This window comes from Apium graveolens, chromosome 2 (genome assembly GCF_009905375.1).
Source record: "Apium graveolens cultivar Ventura chromosome 2, ASM990537v1, whole genome shotgun sequence".
Taxonomy (NCBI): domain Eukaryota; kingdom Viridiplantae; phylum Streptophyta; class Magnoliopsida; order Apiales; family Apiaceae; genus Apium; species Apium graveolens.
This window is the reverse complement of record NC_133648.1, coordinates 129487540-129509329: the sequence shown is the minus strand read 5'-3', so window position 1 is coordinate 129509329 and position 21790 is coordinate 129487540. Positions and strand designations below refer to the sequence as shown.

The 21790-nt window shown below is 34.9% G+C and overlaps 1 protein-coding gene across 1 annotated transcript; it reads left to right on the top strand.

The window, feature by feature from the left end:
* The first annotated feature begins 533 nt into the window (after nucleotides 1–533).
* On the top strand, nucleotides 534–6093 carry LOC141707847 (myb family transcription factor PHL7-like). Its single transcript, XM_074511252.1, has 7 exons — nucleotides 534–675; nucleotides 1339–1564; nucleotides 4739–4815; nucleotides 4905–4947; nucleotides 5025–5082; nucleotides 5206–5275; nucleotides 5696–6093. Exons 2-7 carry the CDS (start codon nucleotides 1360–1362, stop codon nucleotides 6008–6010), a joined length of 768 nt encoding a protein of 255 aa, XP_074367353.1. The 5' UTR covers nucleotides 534–675; nucleotides 1339–1359; the 3' UTR covers nucleotides 6011–6093.
* The last annotated feature ends 15697 nt before the right edge of the window (nucleotides 6094–21790 follow it).

Sequence of the window (21790 nt, the reverse complement as noted above, 5' to 3'; positions counted from 1 at the left end):
ACTCAACTGAAGGTCATATATCAGTTTAATCATCAAACTTAACGGTATATCATTTAGATCACTAAAATTATAATAAATATCAAACAAATACCTCAAAATATGTGTTTGAGAATTAAATTTTATTTTTATGGATTTCTAAACATTTTTCTTAAATTCTAATACAACCAAATAAAAAGTTATGAATTCATAGTATTTAGATAATTTTGTGAGATTTTTAAAAATTTATCTACTAATTATTTTTGTTTAAATAAAGAAAATGACTACAAAATTAAAAATAAATAGTTGATAAATTTTTAAAAATATTAATATATTATATAAAATACTAGAATTCATATATTTTCTTTTGTTGTAATAGGATTTAAGAAAAATATATATAACTCCGTAAAATAATTTTTAATTTTCGAACACATATTTTGAAGTATCTGTTTGATATTTATTATGATTTTAGTGATTCAAATAATATCCCGTTAAGTTTGATGACCCGTTAAATTTGATGATATATATGGCTTTAGTGCCCTGTACATTACCTCTCTTGTTCTTATTAAATAAATTAATTTAATTAATTTCGTCCGTCTGTTTGTGTTTCTGAATCTTATACTCTCTCCACTAGATCATTTCATTACATCCAGTATTCGTTAATCATGGGTTTTGACTACCATTCTACCTCCCTCAACTGTGAGTCTCTCTCTCTCTCTCTCTCTCTCTCTCTCTCTCTCTGCTTATGCCCCTTTGCTTTTGTTCTTTCTTTTAATTAATCTAGAGCCGGGTTTTAATTGTATAATTAGCTTAATTCTTGTTTGCTTGTTGCCTTAATTTAGGTTAACACATGTATTTTGATTCTAGTTATCTTTCAAGGCTCAAGTAGTATATATATATATATATATATATATATATATATATATATATATGCTAGTTGTGCAATTAGTAGCCAATTTGCATTTTTTAGGGGCCAAATTGTACTTGTTTAGAGGTTTAAAGAAACTTTGAATCGAAAACTCGTATTCTTCTGTTCCCTTGAGATTAGATGCTTTATCAAGTTTATGTAATTACTTATTTTTTTTGTCATTGCTAATTTCTATGTTTATTAAAACAAGTGAGTGTTTTCTAGCGTACTATATATAAATTTTGTACTATATATAAATTTTGTTTTCCGGGTGTTTTATTTGAGCTTGTTTCGTACATGTGGCTTGCCAGTTGCTATCCTATTCATCAATGAGCTGCACCTACCTGTGGTGATTTTGAGATGTGATACTGTTTAAATATGAGTTGCTATCCTATTCATCAATGAGTTGCTATCCTATTCATCAATGAACTTACTCTTGCTATTTATTCCTGTAGAAGACTTGCACTGATTTTATTATGTACAACCCGAACAAGATTTCAAATATGGGCTTGGCACCTTATGATGAACAAGGAAAGGAACAGAATTTAGCAGTTGCTGCTGCAGGTGGACCTCCAGTCGATAATTCTTCTTCTGGGGGCAATGGCAAGCAGCGGTTGCGCTGGACATCAGATCTTCATGATCGTTTTGTTGATGCCATCACTCAACTTGGTGGACCAGATAGTGGGTACCTTCTTTTGTTTTAAATATTATATAATTTTAATTAAATGCATCGGCCCAAGTAGGGTAGATTTACCTTTGTTAACGTATCCTATAAAAATTGATTGTTGTCTCTTCTTTTATCATGCTCCTTACTTGGTAGAGGGATCATCTTTATGCCCAATTATGGTCTGCTGATTCTGCTTTCACAATATAATATATATTTATTTTTGTTGTGTAAGAACAAAACTGTGAAACATATGATTTGATTGGAAGGAACCTTATAAATTATGAGTAGAAACACTAAAGTTAATATATAAATGGGGTGTGGTCCCTCGCAACTGTTTTCCAGGGAGCAAATTTGTAACATATGGTCTTCCGGCCCTTGGATCATCAATTGAATGGCCATAATTACAATTAATGTTTACAATGTACCGCCGTATTTGACCGTGGTACGTGTAAGTTCTTCCCCGTGTCATATTAGGTTCATAGATATTGGGGGAGAGGATGAATTTGGGTTGGGTTATATGATACTGAATTTAATGGTTGGATGAAACCACTAATCACTATAATATGTGGTCTCGATCCGAACTGCCCCTGCTAATGGAAACTGGATCGGGGCCCCTCTCCTCAGTCCTCAATCATAGCTCTAAGCTGCCCCTGCATGATTGTCATTATCTGCTACACTGCGACTCCATCTACTAATACACTGCTAGGGAAAGAAAGGTCAATCACCCTCCTACGAGCTATCTGCACCATCTTAACTAATCTAACCATCATGTCTGGTACTGAGCGATCCGCTCCCGCAGGTGTTGCTCCCCCCGCTCCAAAGGCTCCTAGCCTATCCACCACAGCACCAACTGAGTCCAACAACCCTGCGCTGCATCCATGCGCTACATCCAAGTCCCTAACCAAGATTGTATATATAATAAGTGGCAGAATTGTCTCAAATAAGGGTGGTTGTGCATCAAATGGAATACAGAGAATCTCTGGTATAGGGTCAACGGGTACTACGAAAGACGATGTCGTGTCGTGCTATGGAGACCCCGGTCCTGTCCCAAAAGGTGGTACTACCTGATCAAACTGTCCCATGTGCAGCATGGAATTATCAAAAGTCGGTGGCACCCAAGTAGGAGGAGGATGTACCATCTCTAAATCCTCGTTGGGAAGTCCTCCTAAATCCATTTCTTGCTGAGCCACTCCCAATGGTAAGTCAACATGTCCAAAGCTAGGCTCCTCATCCTCCATGGGGTCCTCCTCCACGGGCTCCATAATATCCTTCTCGGGATCCTCCTTAATATCCTCATCAGGATCTTCCTCAGCATCTGAAGAAATCCGATCAAAGTGATCCTCCTCATCCTCGCTCATTGACTCGTCTCGTCAAATATAATGGCTACGAACTTTGGTGTTTGATTTGTTGACCCTTGTCTCGTTGCTCGTCAAATGATTAAGACGATCGAACCAATTTCTTTAATTACAGGCCGATTTTTACCATCAAGAAGGTGGTGACAATGCAAGCATGTGGCCATGTAATGGCTTGGTAAATCAAGGAATGTAAAAGTTTCCATGGATTAGCCTTGTAAACATTTTTGTTAATTAGTAATTAACTTATTCTAACTGATCAAAACATCAAAAAAATAAATCAACCAAGCACCTTTCTTTATTTTCATGGGCCGAGAGCTTCTTGAAAGAAAAAGAGAGAGAAAATCTCATGCTTTGCTTGATCATTCCATGTTCTTGAAAGTTTAAACAAAATCCAATTCTTTACAAAGCTAATCACTAATCACTATAATATTAACTTCAATAAATGGTAAATCACTATTAACTTTACAATACTTTCATCCATTTAAAACCTTCAAAGGTACAATTCTTGATATATGGTGTTTTGAGCTTAAAATCTTAGTTTAGAGCTTGTGGAGTTGAAACGTATCTTGGATCATTTAGTTGTTATCGATAAGACTTATTTATAAGTACGGGTTGTATAATTAAATTTTTAACTAAATCGCTAGCTGTTATTATGAATTCATGTTGAGGTTATACTAATGGCATGAGATTCTGGACATTACATTTGGCTTGTAATAACTACATTACATTTGATACTCGTTTCCTAGACTATAACTTGAGAGTTGGATTGCGAGATGGGGCCATTGGTATTATTTTGTTAGTATTATTGAGATAACGGGGTCGGGATCTAATCCGTTTAACTGGAATGACACAGAATCTTGAAATGGAGAGGTAAGAAGGAAAGTAATATAAAAATAAAGTACCGCTATCTATATTTTACTTTACATAATAAAATTGTTCTGTTTGTTTTTTTGAAGATAATTTTTTTTACCTAAACTTTATGTTTCATAATAATGTGTATTCCATGGTTATTAAGTCAGCGACTAGTCGGCAAGTTGGAAACGAGGGGTGACTCAACCACATGACTAGGGTGTGAGTCAGTCAACTGACCCAGCAAGTCATTGATGAGTCAGCTGAGAACCGACTCAGCCGCTGCAAGTTGTCAATTGGGGTGATTGTCCGTTCGACTTGAATTGGGTTTCTTTCTATATGGGAGGTTTGAGAGGGAACAACTTGAAGAGAGAGGTGCTGAGAGAGTATGGGCTCAACTATAAGAGAGAGAAGTGTTCGGTTTCAACATAAAGGATCGACTTAGATCTCAAAACCCATGCCATGTCAATGTCCGACACGAGTATGATAGCAAAACTGAAGAGTCTGAGTAACAAAGGATATAACCACTGTCCTTTCCTCCGTCTACTTGTGAGAATGATTGAACTACTTCTAATAAATATACAATAATACAAATGGATTCTGTGTGGGTGGGGAGATAAAGTAGATTGTTTTAATTGTATGCTGCTACTGCTGTTATTACTGCTGTGTTGTACTATGCTGCAAGATCTATATTAATCTCATTGACTACATAATTTCAGGATTTGTTCGACTCCTGTTGGTTTGTCTTTCATAAATTTCTCTTCTAATTATTATTGATGAGTATAACGGCTCATCGAAATCTAGAGTACAGTTATATCTGTCTCTTTGGATGTTCTAGATGATTTGTCCTTACATTTGATATCATTAATCAGTGAGCCTTGTATATTAGAACACCTGCTAACAATCTATTGAATATTGAAGGTAGATTTAGAGTAAAGTATATGGTTCCTTTTGTTCTCATTTATATCTTTTACATTTTATTAGGAGCAACACCTAAAGGTGTTTTGAGAGTAATGGGTGTACCTGGATTAACCATATATCATGTGAAAAGCCACCTACAGGTTGGTATCCTTTCATTGGTTTCAGTCCCAGTATTCCACATACATTGAACCTGGGCACTAAGTAGATGTGTATTTACCTCTTGATGTAGAAATATCGACTTGCAAAGTATCTACCCGAGTCCCCAGCTGATGGTAATGGTTTCTAGATCTTCAGATTCAGTATGTTACTTTTTAGTATTTAAAAAAAGCTGAACTGTTGTCAATATTAGGATCTAAAGAAGATAAGAAAATTTCTGGAGACAGCCTTGACAGCATGGATTCTACTCCGTGAGTATCTTTGCCCTACTCTCCTGTGTGTGTTGAGTAATTCCCTCTGATAGCATTTAGAAATCATATGATCTACGATAAAGGGGCTTTTTACCAGGTCTAACGCATGATACAAATATTCAGGGGACTGCAAATTAACGAAGCTTTGAGGATGCAGATGGAAGTTCAGAAGAGACTCCATGAACAACTTGAGGTATTTTAATTTTGTTGTTTTTAGAGAGATTGTTTTCTTATGAACTTCTAGTTAGGGGTCAAGTCATTTTTCATCAGCCAGATTTTTTTATAAAGATGACTTAATTTAGCGAGGATAGCTTTTAACCTTTTTATAAGTCACAGTTTGATCTTTTTTTGTGATGCTAATTTAGAATGATTTTTTTTCTTTTTTAACCAAGCCAGATTGTTCAAATTTTAAGTTGAATAAATCTATATGAATACCAATTATGTGTCAAGCTTAAAAATGGCGATTTTCTTGACAGCCCTTTGCGGCATTAGTTGTACTTGGCAAGTCCACACATTTGGACATTGATTACTTGCGTAATTTAGTCTACATATTGCTATTGGGTTTTAATTATGATGTCTTCGCTCTCTTTACCTTAATTTGGGTGATAATTAGGTACAAAGACAGTTGCAAATGAGAATAGAAGCTCAAGGAAAGTATTTGCAAAAAATTATTGAAGAGCAACAGAAGTTGGGCAGTTCCCTAATAGCCCCGGAGTCCCAACCTGGAAACGAGGATAAACAGTTCCACCCGCACTCAAACCAGGCGACTGATGCTTCTGCTCGTTCTCTGTCTCCTCGAAAGAAGCCAAAGTTGGCCGACGAAGGTACAGATAGGTCTGCACCTTCATTTGGTGCACCAGAAATCGTAACTCATTGGGATCAGAATTTGTATAATAATGATTCCCATTTCAGAGGGCCAATGAATTAATTTCATTGTGTATCTGGATAAGGGCAACATGTAGAAAAGATAGATTAATGTTTTAATGTTTGCAATGAAATAGAAATTTTGTAGTTGGTTTGTGTAGAAAAATTGATATGGCGCCATACATCGATGATTGAAATTTACGAGCAAGATACGTTACAACTAACTTTGTAGTTGCCAGATAGTGAAAAAATGACCTCTAGCTCTCTAAGACTAATAGATTACTACAGTAGATGAATTACCAGTAGTATGGATAAATGCCCGCCTTCATTTTACATTACAGCATACTCTTTTAAATTGTTGATGGATTTGAGTTCTTATAAATGGATTTAATTGTCAGTGTATAGAATCACTATTTATGCTATTTAGTGTACTTTATTTTTATCTTCAATTCGTTTTCCCTTCGGCCTTACGTAAAAGGGACGAGGACCCGCGAGGATAAAGCCCTTTGGTTAGACATTACCTTAATTTGGTTAGACCTTACCTTATCTACTAGTTCTATTTTGCCTTGTTTAAGTCTCATTGTGACTTGATATGTGAATTGTTTTCTTTCTTCATGCATAGTATGAAACTATGAAAGTAGTCTCCAGTCATACTCATAACTAAGTCATCCTTCATCCACACCCACTCAAACTCATAAAAAGGTGAGTGACTACAAGAGCTGAACTGCTTAACATGCTCAAATGCTTTATAGCATACTGCACCAAACACTACACATGGCTATTCTTCTTTTTTCTATATGAACTACCACTCATTTTCAAACGTAAGAGATGAGACACTTTGCCTACTTCATTCTACTTGTGGTCCTTGTATATCATTACAGAGTCACTCCAGAGCACATACATATGGGAGGTTGAGGGGGCTAGAGACCCACAACATACAGTAGTAACACATTTTGTTTATACAGATAGTGATTTTATTTGAAAAGAAATTGAAAAAGGCACCTTACATTAATAGCAGGTCACCAATTATAAGGGAAAAGAAATTGAAAAAGGCCCAAGTCATGGAGTCTCGAACCTTGATCATAACCTTTAAAAATTCATATCTAAGTTATAGTTTTACTGATCATTAAGAACTGAAAATTGTCAAAAAATAGGGATAAAGATAGATGTCAAAAATAGATTCTGGGGTCAGATATAATTGGAAAACAAAAGACACATCCATGTGACATGGAGGAAAAGAGAGAGGGGGGGATGGGCATAAGAATGGTTCATAGGTACAAATCATCCAACTAAAGGTAGGGTTATCACAATTGACTTTCATTATTTGTAACTACTTTTTTCATTTACATACAACCACATCATTGTTAAAGCCAAGAAAATCTGTGTTTTAGAGGCCTAACAAGGTTATCGAAACAAAAAGTTGTGATGCACAAAAGTGCTTATATCTTGAACCACAATTTTTCTCAATGTAGCAACTTATACGAGGGCCCGTCCTCCTTGCGAATAAAGTAGTCGATCGTCCCAGGACCTTGAAATTACTATCGTTTTGGAATTATTGTCATGTATCGAATCAACAGCTATTTGAAGAAAAATAATTGAGGATTTCAAATTAAATAAGTGGTAATTTTAAGCCTTTAAAATAGGAATCCTGATTTTATGCCCTCTCCCATGCGCCCTAATACGTCTTTTTTTATCAATTGTTTATATTTTATGTAATCAAACAACTGACACACGTAGTTATTAAATAACTGACTAATAAGAAAAAAGGAACATTTTAGGAGGCATCTGGACTCCTAAAATAATAGGGATTGGTATTATGAGAGAGCGAGTCTTATTGGAAAATGTGAGTAGTGGTCTCACATTGTCAAGTCAATTTGAGTCATAATGAGTGGATGAATGTTGCGTGCGCACAACGAGTGACACTTGGAATGCGTTCTCCTTCGAGAGAGTTTTTCGAGACACTTTTAATCACTTAAAATGACTAAAAGAAGGATGAGATATGATCATCCAAAGTTAGTTTCTTAGTAGTGGAAAATTACGAAAGAAATGAAAGTCCCACATTAATTTTGCAATGGAGCATATATAACTTTATATAGCAAAACACTTATGTAATGTTCAAATATGTTACTTATGTATTGCTCTGACACCTACGTGCGCGCGTAGTAGTGCAAATCTTGGGCTTTCGAGGGACAATCCGAGGCTTGTGAAGCCTTCGAGCTTACCCGCGTGTGAGACGTGCGGACATGAATGTAGCAGAAAATTGGCCCGAATAATCACGACCTAGTTTTGCTAAATTTAATTTTGAGTAAATTACAATTTATGTACCCAAAGTTTGCGATACATGCACTTTGGGTACATGCAGTTTAATAACTAGCAAATTGAATGCTGAAGTTTGAAAAAGTTTGTAGAGTGAGGACTTCCGTTAATATCAGTTGATGATGTAAATGTATTTCAGTCAATTCGGTATGTGCAACGGATATATTCTTATAATTTTGCTAAATATAAACGAAGCAGGCACTTTTCATCGGGTTAGAAATGGGTCATCCCCGAAATTGAAACCCTATAACTGAAATTGGGTAATTTGGGTTGCAATTGATGGAGGAGTGGTGTGTATGTCGTATGTTGGTTGTAGAACGCACGGCTTGGACGGAGAATAATGCAGGTCGGAGGTTTGTTAGTTGCCTAAATGGAAGAAGAAGTTGTGACTATTTTCGTTGGGTTGATCCGCCAGTTTGCGAGCGTGGTCGTGCTATCATACTTGGTTTACTTAGAAGAGTACAGAGGAGTGAAGATGAACTCGAGAAATTAATGGTGTTGCAAGACAAAGAAAAGAAAAGCAGCTCAAGCAAGACTATGATCAGTCCATGGTTGTAATTTAATTTGTTTGTTGTAATTGTTCTTATTGTTGTTTGTTTTGGACTGTATGGAAGTGAAGATACTATGTAATTGTGTTTGTGAATGTAATAAAATCAGTTTTTAGTTTTCTCATTGTGTTTGAAATTTTTGTGTTTGAATGTCATAGTAACATAAGAACAAGCCACATTTTATTAAAAAAAAGAAAAGAAACAAAGCAAACATAGATAGATAGATTGAAAACTCTAGTTGCACTGGTGTGTTTACGTTAGATCTGTAGCAAGGATGTGACGGAGATAACTAGGGGCTTCATCAAACTCATTGAGACCACCATATCTACCAATTTGAGACCAAGCAAATGTAGTGGCTGCTTCATTAGCAAAGTTGGCCACATGCACAACAACACAAGAATCCCAGTCCTCATTCCTCAGATTGTTGATTAAGACCACCAAATCAGCCAACCAAAACTCAGGGTCAGCCTCAGTCACCTATTTCACTGCCCGCTCACAATCTGATTTTATGAAAACGGACCTCACATTTCCCTTCTCCCAAGACATTTCCAGTTTATATAAGATGGACCATAGCTCAGCAGCCAAGGGCAATATCAGCCCCATCATACCAGCATTTCCCCTAACCCTTTTACCCCTGTTGTTTCTCATGATACAAGCAACAACAGCCTGCCTATTGGCCCTATCAAACACATCATTACAGTTCACTTTGAAAACATTTGAGGAGGAGGGTTTGCTCCAACCAACCATGATTCTATGCAAACTAATTTGAGAGATAAATGAAAGTAATTGTATTGCTGTGTGAGTTACTAACTGTAGAGTGTGTGTGTGTTTAAATAGTGGATTGACCATAAATTTATGAGACAATCCCTCAACATGCATTGGTCAGACCAACCAAGACAATGTTTTTTAAGGCATTCAAACATGTCATGTAATAACTCAAATTTTTGAGACTTTGTAAAACGCTTAATGAATAGTAACCCTGACAGACGGGAAAAAAACTTTTTAGCCCACACTATGTTGTGCATGAGAAATTGAGTAAACGCAATTAGTTTTCGAAGAAAACGAACTTTGAAAATGACCGTATCTATGAACCATCAAGGATTACGGGAATCACAATATAATTACAAATTTAAAATCCTACAAATTCAAATCTAAGAACGATACTTCAAACATAAAAAACATATACGAAAGGATTTATACCGCGAACCGTTTAATTTATTACGAAAACGAATAAGCGACCGAGCAAACGCGTAAACGAATAAATAAACGTATCAAACCAAGATAACTAAACTAACTAACTATGGTAAGAAACTAACCATGATTAGGTTATCAAATAGTAACCAAAACTAGATAACATGATGACCTACAAGCTAGGAATAGTAAGACTAAAACCTAAACTAAATAGATTAGTTTGGAAGCCTAGGAAGTTGGCAAGATAAGTACTAGGATATGCATAGATTTACTAGTATAGAATATATACAAATCATATAACACAAATCTTACACAAGAAGCATTCCAAGAAGCAAGAAAAACTCTATCTCTCCCCATTTCTTCATTCCATTCGGCGAAACAAAGAAAAGCAAGGAAATCAATTTTAAAACTCCAAGTTCCAGCCATGGAAAAAATCCACCATTAATTACCAAGCTTCATACATCCTAAACTAAGGTAAGATAAATTTTTGAGCTTATTTTATCAAGGTTTGATGGGTGAAATAACATCAAGAAAAGTGATGATGAATAGTACAAATAGTAATTTTAATGGTTGATTTAGGTTCCAAAAAGCCTACCATGCATTCCCAAGACCCCACCATCATCAAAAACACATCTCAAGCTTTCAAGAAAGGTATAAATATTTGACCAATATTTATTTAAGGTTTAAGTTTCAAGAACCTTTGAAATCCTAGTTATAAACTTAGTTTTAGGGATTGGTTTGTTATAATCTTGATGTTTAGTTAATTAGTTCTAAGGTTGATGATTGTTGCCTCAAGAACATGATGTTCTCGAGAGGAGTTATTTTTGGGATGATTATTTGATGATTGTTGGTGTAATATCCGGCAAAAATTATGTGAATATTATATGTTAAATAAATAAATATTATGTGTTTTATAAATTTAAAGTGATTATTGTCATGATATTAGATGTTATAGCTGTTATGTGTGTTTCTGTGCGGGCCATAAAATTTTTCGATTGATTAATATATGTTTAAACTGCAATTATATGAATTTATCTGCAATCGAAACGCGTATTTATTAGCATCCTTATTAAGATACTCGTTTTATTTCAATTTATGCACTTTTGAATGTATTCTAGGTGTTTTCGGGTAATTTAGGGATCGTTTCTGTTTTTCAAAAATCAACGGACCGGGGTCCCACCGGGACGTCAAACCCCACAAAATCCGTATTTGTATTTTTACAAAATTATTCGTATTTCAAATACCCTTTACTTTTGTATTTTCAAATTATTCGCAAATTTTGGGCAATTTTGACATTAATTTTATATTTTATCATTTTTAAAATTATTCCCCGTAATTATTATTTTGGGGCTTAATTATTATAATTATGAGAATAAAAACACCCTTATTTGATTTTGGGTATTTATTTTATAATTAATATAAATAGCTGATTAAAATTAGTTTTATTCATTTTATCTTAATAAAATTTCAGAAAATAGGATTAATCAAGAACAAACCCTTGGGTTTTGGGGGTGAGATTTCTTCTTCAACTTCAATCCCTGATTTCGATCGATTTAGCAAACCAAATCGGACACTCGAGTAGTCAAATTGAAACTTGATTCACAGCCGATCTTTCGGTATAACTATTTTGATTTAAGATTGAGTTATTTGTAAAATCGAAGTTTATGTAGTCCGATTTGATTCTTGAACTTTCTGGATTATTGATTGATTGTTAATGGATTTTGATGATTCCAATAGATTCACGACCTTGTTTATGGTCGATTCATGTATAAATTTAAGTTGTTTGTTTGCAGATTGATCGAATCGAGTTTAGGGGGTTAAGTGTTTTTATTCTTGCTTGTTCTGAATTATCCGTGATATGGTTGTTTGTTTTGATTTTGGAAAGTGATTGCAGGCTTTATAAACTTTATTTTTATGTATAAAACTGTGAATTTGATGTTAAATTTTCCAAACCCGAAGTCTGGCCGAAACCCGCGAATGGGGTTCGTGTTCTTTCACCGGAGATTGAGTTCTGTAGATGTTTGAAGGTGGAGATGTGGCTATTCAGGGTTGAAATAAACTGCAGAACGTTTTTGGGCTGAAAATGGAGGAAGGGGGATCTGTTTTGGGGGAGTTTGGGGCTCGCCGGAGTCCGGCTAGAACCACCGGAAACTGGGTTTAATCCCAGAAACCGGTGAGTTCATGCCCGACCCGGACGGGTCATGAACGACCCGGTTTAACCTATTTCCCTTGCCCGTTTTTAATCTGAATTTCCCCAATTCTCTTTTCAAAAACCTGTTTGTGCAGTTTTCTTTTTATTTTTAATTCAAAAAATGATTTTATTTCTAAAAATCATTTACTTATATTTTTAAAATTCTAAAAATTATTTTCTTAATTATTTTAAATTCCTAAAATTATATTCTTTTATTATTTTCAAAAATCTAATTTGATTTAATTATTTATAATTTATTTTAGTTAATTATTTATGAATTTAATTAATTTATTAAAATTATTTAATTAATTAATTTTATTTATAAATAGTTAAATAAATGTAAATTATTTATAATTAATTCAATTAATTCCTAAAAAAAATTATTATTTTTAGGCTTTTAAAAATTATATTTTGGTATTTAAAAGTCAATTAATACTATTATTAATTGATTTAATTCTATTTATTTCTTATTTTATTCGTAATAAATAAATCGTTCGTCCGTTTAATACGAAACGAACGCGTACAAACTCAGAAAATTATTACGCTTTCAACAAAAATACTTTTGAGTCCTAATTTCTTTTGTATTGCAATGCCATTTGATTTGTGTATCAGTTTGAGTCGGTATCTGATCGGTAAATATTATTATTGACCTAATTTTCATTCTGAACGTACTGAGACATATCTTATGACGATCTAACTTATGTGATACATGAATTATGTAATTACGTGTTATATGAATACCATGATTACGTGCTATGTGATATGCATGCTATTTGTTTACAGTTTTAAAATGCCATGAGTAGTTATAAACGATCGGGTAGATATCAAGACGTATAGTTACGTCGATTGAGTTTGGTTTTGTTAATTAAGATAGTCCTTTTGTTTATAGAATCGAGTAGCAAGGAGTGCGGTCAATTGTTAGATGAAGATAGTAGCCAACAGCTATAAGCAGAGTTATAGTAAGAGGTTGTCGAACATACCAGGCAAGTTACCCTAACTTCACTTATCGTTCAAGTGATGTTTATTTTGAATTATATAATGCAAATATACCTACCTTCACTTATTATTCAAGTGATACTACCATGAATCTTATTCTGCAAATATTTATATCTTCACTTATCGTTCAAGTGATGATTATTCTGACTTTATTATTCAATTTCTATACTATTCTAAGTTCAGAATAGTTAAACGTTTTGACATTTCGCTACAAATTACTCTATACAGTAAAACTTTGATTTGAGATTAGTGAATAACTAATTGTTCTAGTTATTTCGCCATCGGTTGTTGAGATAACTCGGGACCATGAGAAGTGGGGAGTTATATGGTTAAGGATGTCATTTGATTCGACTCCTTTGATTGAAAATTTGTTTTTTTTATGGATTGGATGGTAGCGTAAGAGGCCGTGGCGGTGGTCCAGTGTGAGCCATATATTATACTTGATTATAATACCCCGCTAGGCCAATATGTGCTTTGGGTGCCCCGTTTGTTTAGTTGGATATGCTTCGGCATACCGGTGTTGCTCCGCGGGTGATCACCGGCGGCAACATACCGTCGTCCGAGGATTCTGATCCAAAACAAAATGATTTACAAAATTATTATTTATTATCAAAACTTATATCAGTTTTTGATACTGTTCAGGTATTGTTGTTTGGTTTTGCTCCTCAGATATATTGTTGTTTTGTTCTAAATCATAAGCTATAAACTGCTTGCTGAGCATTTATTTCGCTCATACTTGTTTCATATCCTAATTCTTTCAGCTAGACCAGGACAAGCCTGAGTTGCAGGTCTGCCCAGAGGTTGTGTATTTGTAAATAGTTTGGTGTGATTTCCAGGTAGACAGTTTGGAACGCTTAACTAGTCTAGAGGTTTGTAAAAAAGTTTGAATAAATTATAAAACTAATTAGACTTATGGTTTGTAATAATAGTTTGTTTGTATTAGTGCATGTACCATACTATAACCTGTGATCGATCCAGTTGCATGCAAGGGGTCTTATTTATTATATTATTCCGCTATGATTATTTTATTATGGTTTATTGGCTAGTGACCCCCAAATCTAGACCCTGGGTTTGGAGGGCGTCACAGGTTGGTATCAGAGCTACATGTTATAGTCACTGAAACATGCTTAAGATTGTCATAGATGAGTCATAAGAAGATCACATAAGATAGGCACGGGTAGTTTAGCTCTTATAGGGTTAAATTTAGGTTATTAGGTTGGGTTGTAATGTTGTTTAGGTTTCCTATTCTGCCTTTAGCTTTAGGCCTTGTGTTATTGCCTTGCTATTTTGTTGGTTTTGAGGATGGTAAGAAATGTTGGAAAAGAGGTTGGAAGGTTATGTTGCATCCCTATCCACCGTTTGTTGGTTTAATTGAGATTTTGAGCAAGGGTTTAAAAGGTTTGGATACATTTTTTTTGTCAATTTTCTTTGTGTTATTATTCTCGAGATAATAAGCAGGATTATGTGATAATCATGTCGCTTGTGTTAGTATGGTATCAAGTTTATGATATTTTGAGAAGAGATAATGTTTGAGAATTTTGATATGCTAAAAGATTGCTACATATTTGACACCATGCTTGAAAGATTATTATATAAGTTGCTTGTTTTCTTACCAGAATAATGGGTTCAAAAAGGAAGAGTAAGTTAGCAGAAGGTCAATTTCAGGATCCCAATCAGCAGAATTCCAACTATCCATCGCAACCATATTGCAGAACTTGTAGAAGAAGGCACTTTGGGGTTTGTAAGGCTAATATATCATGTTTTAAGTGCAATCAGAAAGGACACTATGCGAATAAATGTAAAAATTGAATGTCTGTCGAAAAGTCGAGGATTACATGTTACAAGTGTGGGAAGGTTGGACATCTTTACAAGAACTGCCGTGTATCACCACGAATTAAACGACTAGCAGCTGGAAAGAAAGGTCAAGGTAATCAGTCTCAGAACCCGAATCAACCAAAGACTAATTGTCCATCCGTTCCAGATTGTAGAGAGTACGGTAAGAAGCGTTATGGACCTTGCAAGGATAACGTTATATGTTGCCAGTGTAACATGAAAGGACATCATGCTTATGAGTGTCGTAATCAGATGCCAGACGTTATATGTTTTCGATGTAGGAAGATAGGGCATTATATTAAAAACTGTAAGAAGCAAGCTCCAGGAACAGATGTGCCAACAACTGCAGGGCCATCATCTCAGATGATGCTAAGGAGTGAAGAACCATCAACTCAACCCAAAACCGGGACATCCAATATGACCATGCCTGATGCTGTTCAAAGTTCCGATGTGGTTACAGGTACGCTTCTAGTCAAATCCGTAGATGCTAAAGTTTAATTGAGTCTAGAGCTACAAGGTCATTTATTTCTCAAAATGTTGTCGATAAATCACATTACGAAGTTGAACTGTTAGAACAACCGTTAATGATAGAACTAGCTGATAAGAACCAAGTTTCCGTCGACCGAGTGTGCCCGAGATGTGATATCGAGATAGGGAGACATCATTTTATGCCAACTTAATACCTTTTAAGTTGGGAGAACTTGATGATATCTTAGGAATGGATTGGTTGCCAGAGAACAACACTCAGGGTGATTATAAGAATATGAAAGTAAGACTACAGACTTTGGATAGTAAGAAGAAGGTAATATTTTGAGGGAGTAAGTAAGAGAAGAAGTTCTTAACGATAGTTCAAGCGAAGAAGTTATTGCATCAGAATTGTGAGGCGTATTTGGTCCATGTGATAGACACCAGCAAGGAAGTTCCAGCACTAGAGGCAATTCCAGTTGTCAATAAGTTTCCAGATGTCTTTCCAGACGATCTTCCAAGATTACCTCCCGATAGAGAAATTAAATTCGTGATTGATCTGGCACCTAGAACAGAACCAGTTTCTAAAGCTCCGTACCGTATAACACCAGTGGAAATGAAGGAATTGGCAACTCAGCTGCAAGATCTTTTGGAGAAAGGAGTTATAAGACCCAGTGTATCCCCGTGGGGCGCACCAGTACTGTTTGTCAAGAAGAAGGACGTGAGTATGCGACTGTGTATTAACTATCGAGAACTGAATAAGCTGACCATTAAGAACAAGTACCCGTTGCCGAGGATCGATGATTTATTTGACCAATTGAGAGGCGCTGTATGGTTTTCTAAAATTAATTTAAGATCCGGATATCATCAACTGAAGATCAAGCTAGAAGATATTCCGAAGACCGCATTGAGAACCAGATATGGGCATTATGAGTTTCTAGTGATGGCATTTGGATTAACCAACGCACCAGCAGCTTTCATGGATCTGATGAATCGAGTATTCAAAAAGTATTTGGATAAGTTCGTGATCGTGTTTATAGACAACATTTTGATCTATTCCAAAACAGAAGAAGACCATGCAGAACATTTAAGGATAGTTCTTGAGATACTGTGACAGGAGAAATTATACGCAAAGTTTTCCAAGTGTGATTTTTGGTTAAAAGAAGTACGATTTCTTGGGCACGTGATTAGCAATAAAAGAATGGAAGCGGATCCAACAAAGATTGAAGCTATAATCAACTGGGAGAGACCAAAGACACCAACGGAAGTACGAAGTTTCATGGGATTGGCAGGCTACTACAGAAGATTCGTGCAAGATTTTGTGAAGATAGCTACACCATTGACAAAGCTCACCAGGAAGAACCATAAGTTCGAATGGGACGAGAAGTGCGAGGAGAGTTTTCAAGAATTAAAGAATAGATTAGTATCTTCTCTGGTGCTAGTCTTGCCAGATGAACAAGGAAATTTTGTGATCTACAGTGACGCGTCGTACAAAGGATTGGGATGTGTTTTGATGCAGCACGACAAGGTGATGTGTTGTGTGCAATGTCTTTTCAACCAGAACTATTAGAGAAGATTAGAAGATGTCAGGAAGAAATAATGAGCCATGAACGAGACAGTTTGACAGGAGAAGAGATAGGGAGTCAAAAGGATAATAAATGGATATTAAGATTTTCTTCCAGAATAGGGATACCCAACGTAGCCGAGCTGAAAGATGAAATTCTTCGAGACGCTCACAACTCCAGATACTCAATTCATCCCGGAAGTACAAAGATGTACATAGACTTAAGAGAAAATTTTTGGTGGCCAAGAATGAAGAAGGAAATTGCAGAATGTCCAATAGTTTCAGACAGAGATCCTCGATTTAATTCAAGATTTTGGAGAAGTTTTCAAGATTGTCTCGGAACGAAGCTGAATACGAGTACCGAGTATCATCCGCAGATAAACGGTCAAAGTGAAAGGACGATTCAGACTATCGAAGATATGTTAAGGGTATGTGCTCTAGATTTTGAGGGAAGTTGGGACGAACATCTGCCATTAGTTGAATTCTCCTACAACAACAGTTATCATGCTAGTATTGGAATGCCGCCTTACGAAGCTTTGTACGGGAGAAGATGCAGATCTCCAATATCTTGGGAAGAAGTTGGTAAGAGAAAGATTTTGGGTCCAGAATTGATCCAGCAGACAAAAGAAAAAATAGAACTCATTCAGAAATGATTAGTGGCAGCTCAAGATCGTCAACGCACATATGCTGATCATGCCAGAAAGGATATGGAATTTGAAGTTGGTGAAGTAGTGTTATTGAAGGTTTCCCCTTGGAAGGGTTTATCAAGATTCGGGAAGAAAGGAAAGCTGAGTCCGCGTTATGTTGGCCTTTTTGAGATTTTGAGACGTGTGGGAAAGGTTGCTTATGAGTTAGCATTACCACCTCACGTGCAGCATATTAACAAAGTTTTCCATGTGTCAATGTTGAAGCGTTATTTTCCTGATTCCAACCATGTGATAGAATATGAGCCAATCGAGATTCAGCCAGACTTGTCTTTTGTAGAGCAACCAATACAGATTTTAGATAAGAAGGAAAGAGTGCTTAGGAATAAGTCTGTGTCTTTAGTATGAGTCTTGTGGAGGAATCCCAAGGTTGAAGAGTCGACTTGTGAGTTGGAAAGCGAAATGCGATCCAAGTATCCTCACATATTTTCCTAGGCTGATTCTGAGGACAGAATCCTGTTAAGGGGGGAAGGATGTAATATCCAGGGAAAATTATGTGAATATTATATGTTAAATAAATAAATATTATGTTTTTTATAAATTTAAAGTGATTATTGTAATGATATTAGATGTTATAGCTGTTATGTGTGTTTCTGTGCGGGCCAGAAAATATTTCGATTGATTAATATATGTTTAAACTGTAATTATATGAATCAATCTGCAATCGAAATGCGTATTTATTAGCATCCTTATTAAGATGCTCGTTTTATTTCAATTTATGCACGTTTGAATGTATTCTAGGTGTTTTCGGGTTTATCTGGTAATTTAGGGATCGTTTCTGTTTTTTAAAAACAAACGGACCGGGGTCCCACCGGGACGTCAAACCCCACCAAATCCGTGTTTATATTTTTATAAAATTATTCATATTTCAAATACCCTTTATTTTTGTATTTTCGAATTATTCGTAAATTTTGGGGAATTTTGATATTAATTTTATATTTTATCGTTTTTAAAATTATTCCCCGTAACTATTATTTTGGGGCTTAATTATTATAATTATGAGAATAAAAACACCCTGATTTGATTTTGGGTATTTATTTTACAATTAATATAAATAGCTGATTAAATTTAGTTTTATTCATTTTATTTTAATAAAATTTCAGAAAATAGGATTAATCAAGAACAAACCCTTGGGTTTTGGGGGTGAGATTTCTTCTTCAACTTCAATCCATGATTTCGATCGATTTAGCAAACCAAATCGGACACTCGAGTAGTCAAATTGAAGCTTGATTCACGGTCGATCTTTCGATATAACTATTTTGATTTAAGATTGAGTTATTTGTAAAATCGAAGTTTATGTAGTCCGATTTGATTCTTGAACTTTCTGGATTATTGATTGATTGTTAGTGGATTTTGATGATTCCAATAGATTCACGACCTTGTTTATAGTCGATTCATGTATATATTTAAGTTGTTTGTTTGCAGATTGATCGAATCGAGTTTAGGGGGTTAAGTCTTCTTATTCTGGCTTGTTCTGAATTATCCGTGATATGGTTGTTTATTTTTATTTTATGAAGTGATTGCAGGCTTTACAAGCTTTATTTTTATGTATAAAACTGTGAATTTGATGTTAAATTTTCCAAACCCGAAGTCTGGTCGGAACCCGCGAACTGGGTTCGTGTTCTTTCACCGGAGATTGAGTTCTGTAGATGTTTGGAGGTGGAGCTGTGGCTATACAAGGTTGAAATCAAGTGCAGAACATTTTTGGGATGAAAATGGAGGAAGGGGGATCTGTTTTGGGGGAGTTTGGGGCTCGCCGGAGTCGGGCTAGAACCACCGGAAACTGGGTTTAATCCCAGAAACCGGTGAGTTCATGCCCGACCCGGACGAGTCATGAACGACCCGGTTTAACCTATTTCCCTTGCCCGTTTTTAATCCCAATTTCCCCAATTCCCTTTTCAACAACCTGTTTGTGCAGTTTTCTTTTTATTTTTAATTCAAAAATTCATTTTATTTCTAAAAATCATTTACTTATATTTTGAAAATTCTAAAAATTATTTTCTTAATTATTTTAAATTCCTAAAATTATTTTCTTTAATTATTTTCAAAAATCTAATTTGATTTAATTATTAATAATTTATTTTAGTTAATTATTTATGAATTTAATTAATTGATTAAAATCATTTAATCAGTTAATTTTATTTATAAATAGTTAAATAAATATAAATTATTTATAATTAATTCAAATATTTCCTAAAAAAATTTATTATTTTTAGGCTTTTAAAAATTATATTTTGGTATTCAAAAGTCAATTAATACTATTATTAATTGATTTAATTCTATTTATTTCTTATTTCATTCGTAATAAATAAACCGTTCGTCCGTTTAATACGAAACGAACGCGTACAGACTCAAAAAATTATTATGCTTTCAATAAAAATACTTTTGAGTCCTAATTTCTTTTGTATTGCAATACCATTTGATTTGTGTATCAGTTTGAGTCGGTATCTGATCGATAAATATTATTATTGACCTGATTTTCATTCTGAACGTGCTGAGACATATCTTATGACGATCTAACTTGTGTGATACATGAATTATTTGATTACGTGTTATATGAATACCATGATTACGTGCTATGTGATATGCATGCTATTTGTTTACAGTTTTAAAATGCCATGAGTAGTTATAAACGATCGGGTAGATATCAAGACGTATAGTTATGTCGATTGAGTTTGCTAATTAAGATAGTCCTTTTGTTTATAGAATCGAGTAGTAAGGAGTGCGGTCAAGTGTTAGACGAAGATAGTAGCCAGCAGCTATAAGCAGAGTTATAGTAAGAGGTTGTCGAATATACCAGGCAAGTAACCCTAACTTCACTTATTGTTCTAGTGATGTTTATTTCGAATTATATAATGCGAATATACCTACCTTCACTTATTATTCAAGTGATACTACCATGAATCTTATTATGCAAATATTTATATCTTCACTTATCATTCAAGTGATGATTATTCTGACTTTATTATTCAATTTCTATACTATTCTAAGTTCATAATAGTTAAACATTTTGACATTTCGCTACAAATTACTCTATACAGCAAAACTTTGATTTGAGGTTAGTGAATAACTAATTGTTCTAGTTATTTCGCCATCGGTTGTTGAGATAACTCGGGACCATGAGAAGTGGAGAGTTATATGGTTAAGGATGTCATTTGATTCGACTCCTTTGATTGAAAATTTATTTTTTTAAGGATTGGATGGTAGCGTAAGAGGCCACGGCGGCGGTCCAGTGTGAGCCATGTATTATACTTGATTATAATACCTCACTAGGCCAATATGTGCCTTGCGTGCCCCGTTTGTTTAGTTAGATATGCTTGGCATACCGGTGTTGCTCCGCGGCTGATCACCGGCGGCAACATACCGTCGTCTGAGGATTCTGATCCAAAATAAAATGATTTACAAAAATATTATTTATTATCAAAACTTATATCAGTTTTTGATACTGTTTAGGTATTGTTGTTTGGTTTTGCTCTTCAGATATATTGTTGTTTTATTCTAAATCATAAGCTATATATTGTTTGCTGAGCATTTCTTTCGTTCATACTTGTTTCATATCCTAATTCTTCCAGCTAGACCAGGACAAGCTTGAGTTGCAGGTCTGACGAGAGGTTGTGTATTTGTAAGTAGTTTGGTGTGGTTTCCAGGTAGACAGTTTGGAACGCTTAACTAGTCTAGAGGTTTGTAATAAAGTTTGAATAAATTGTAAAACTAATTAGACTTATGGTTTGTAATAACAGTTGGTTTGTATTAGTACCTCTTCCATACTATAACCTGTGATCGATCCAGTTGCATGCAAGGGGTTTTATTTATTATATTATTTTGCTATGATTATTTTATTATGATTTATTGGCTAGTGAACCCCAAATCTAGACCCCGGGTTTGGAGGGTGTCCCAGTTGGTGGTGGTATAATGATTTAAGATATAAAGGAAACTCAGATCGTAATCGTAATCGTAATCTCGCTAAAACGAACAAAATTTAACATTAAGTTTCTGCAGAATTTCTCGAGTGTATAAACTGTAGTTTCTTTAAAAT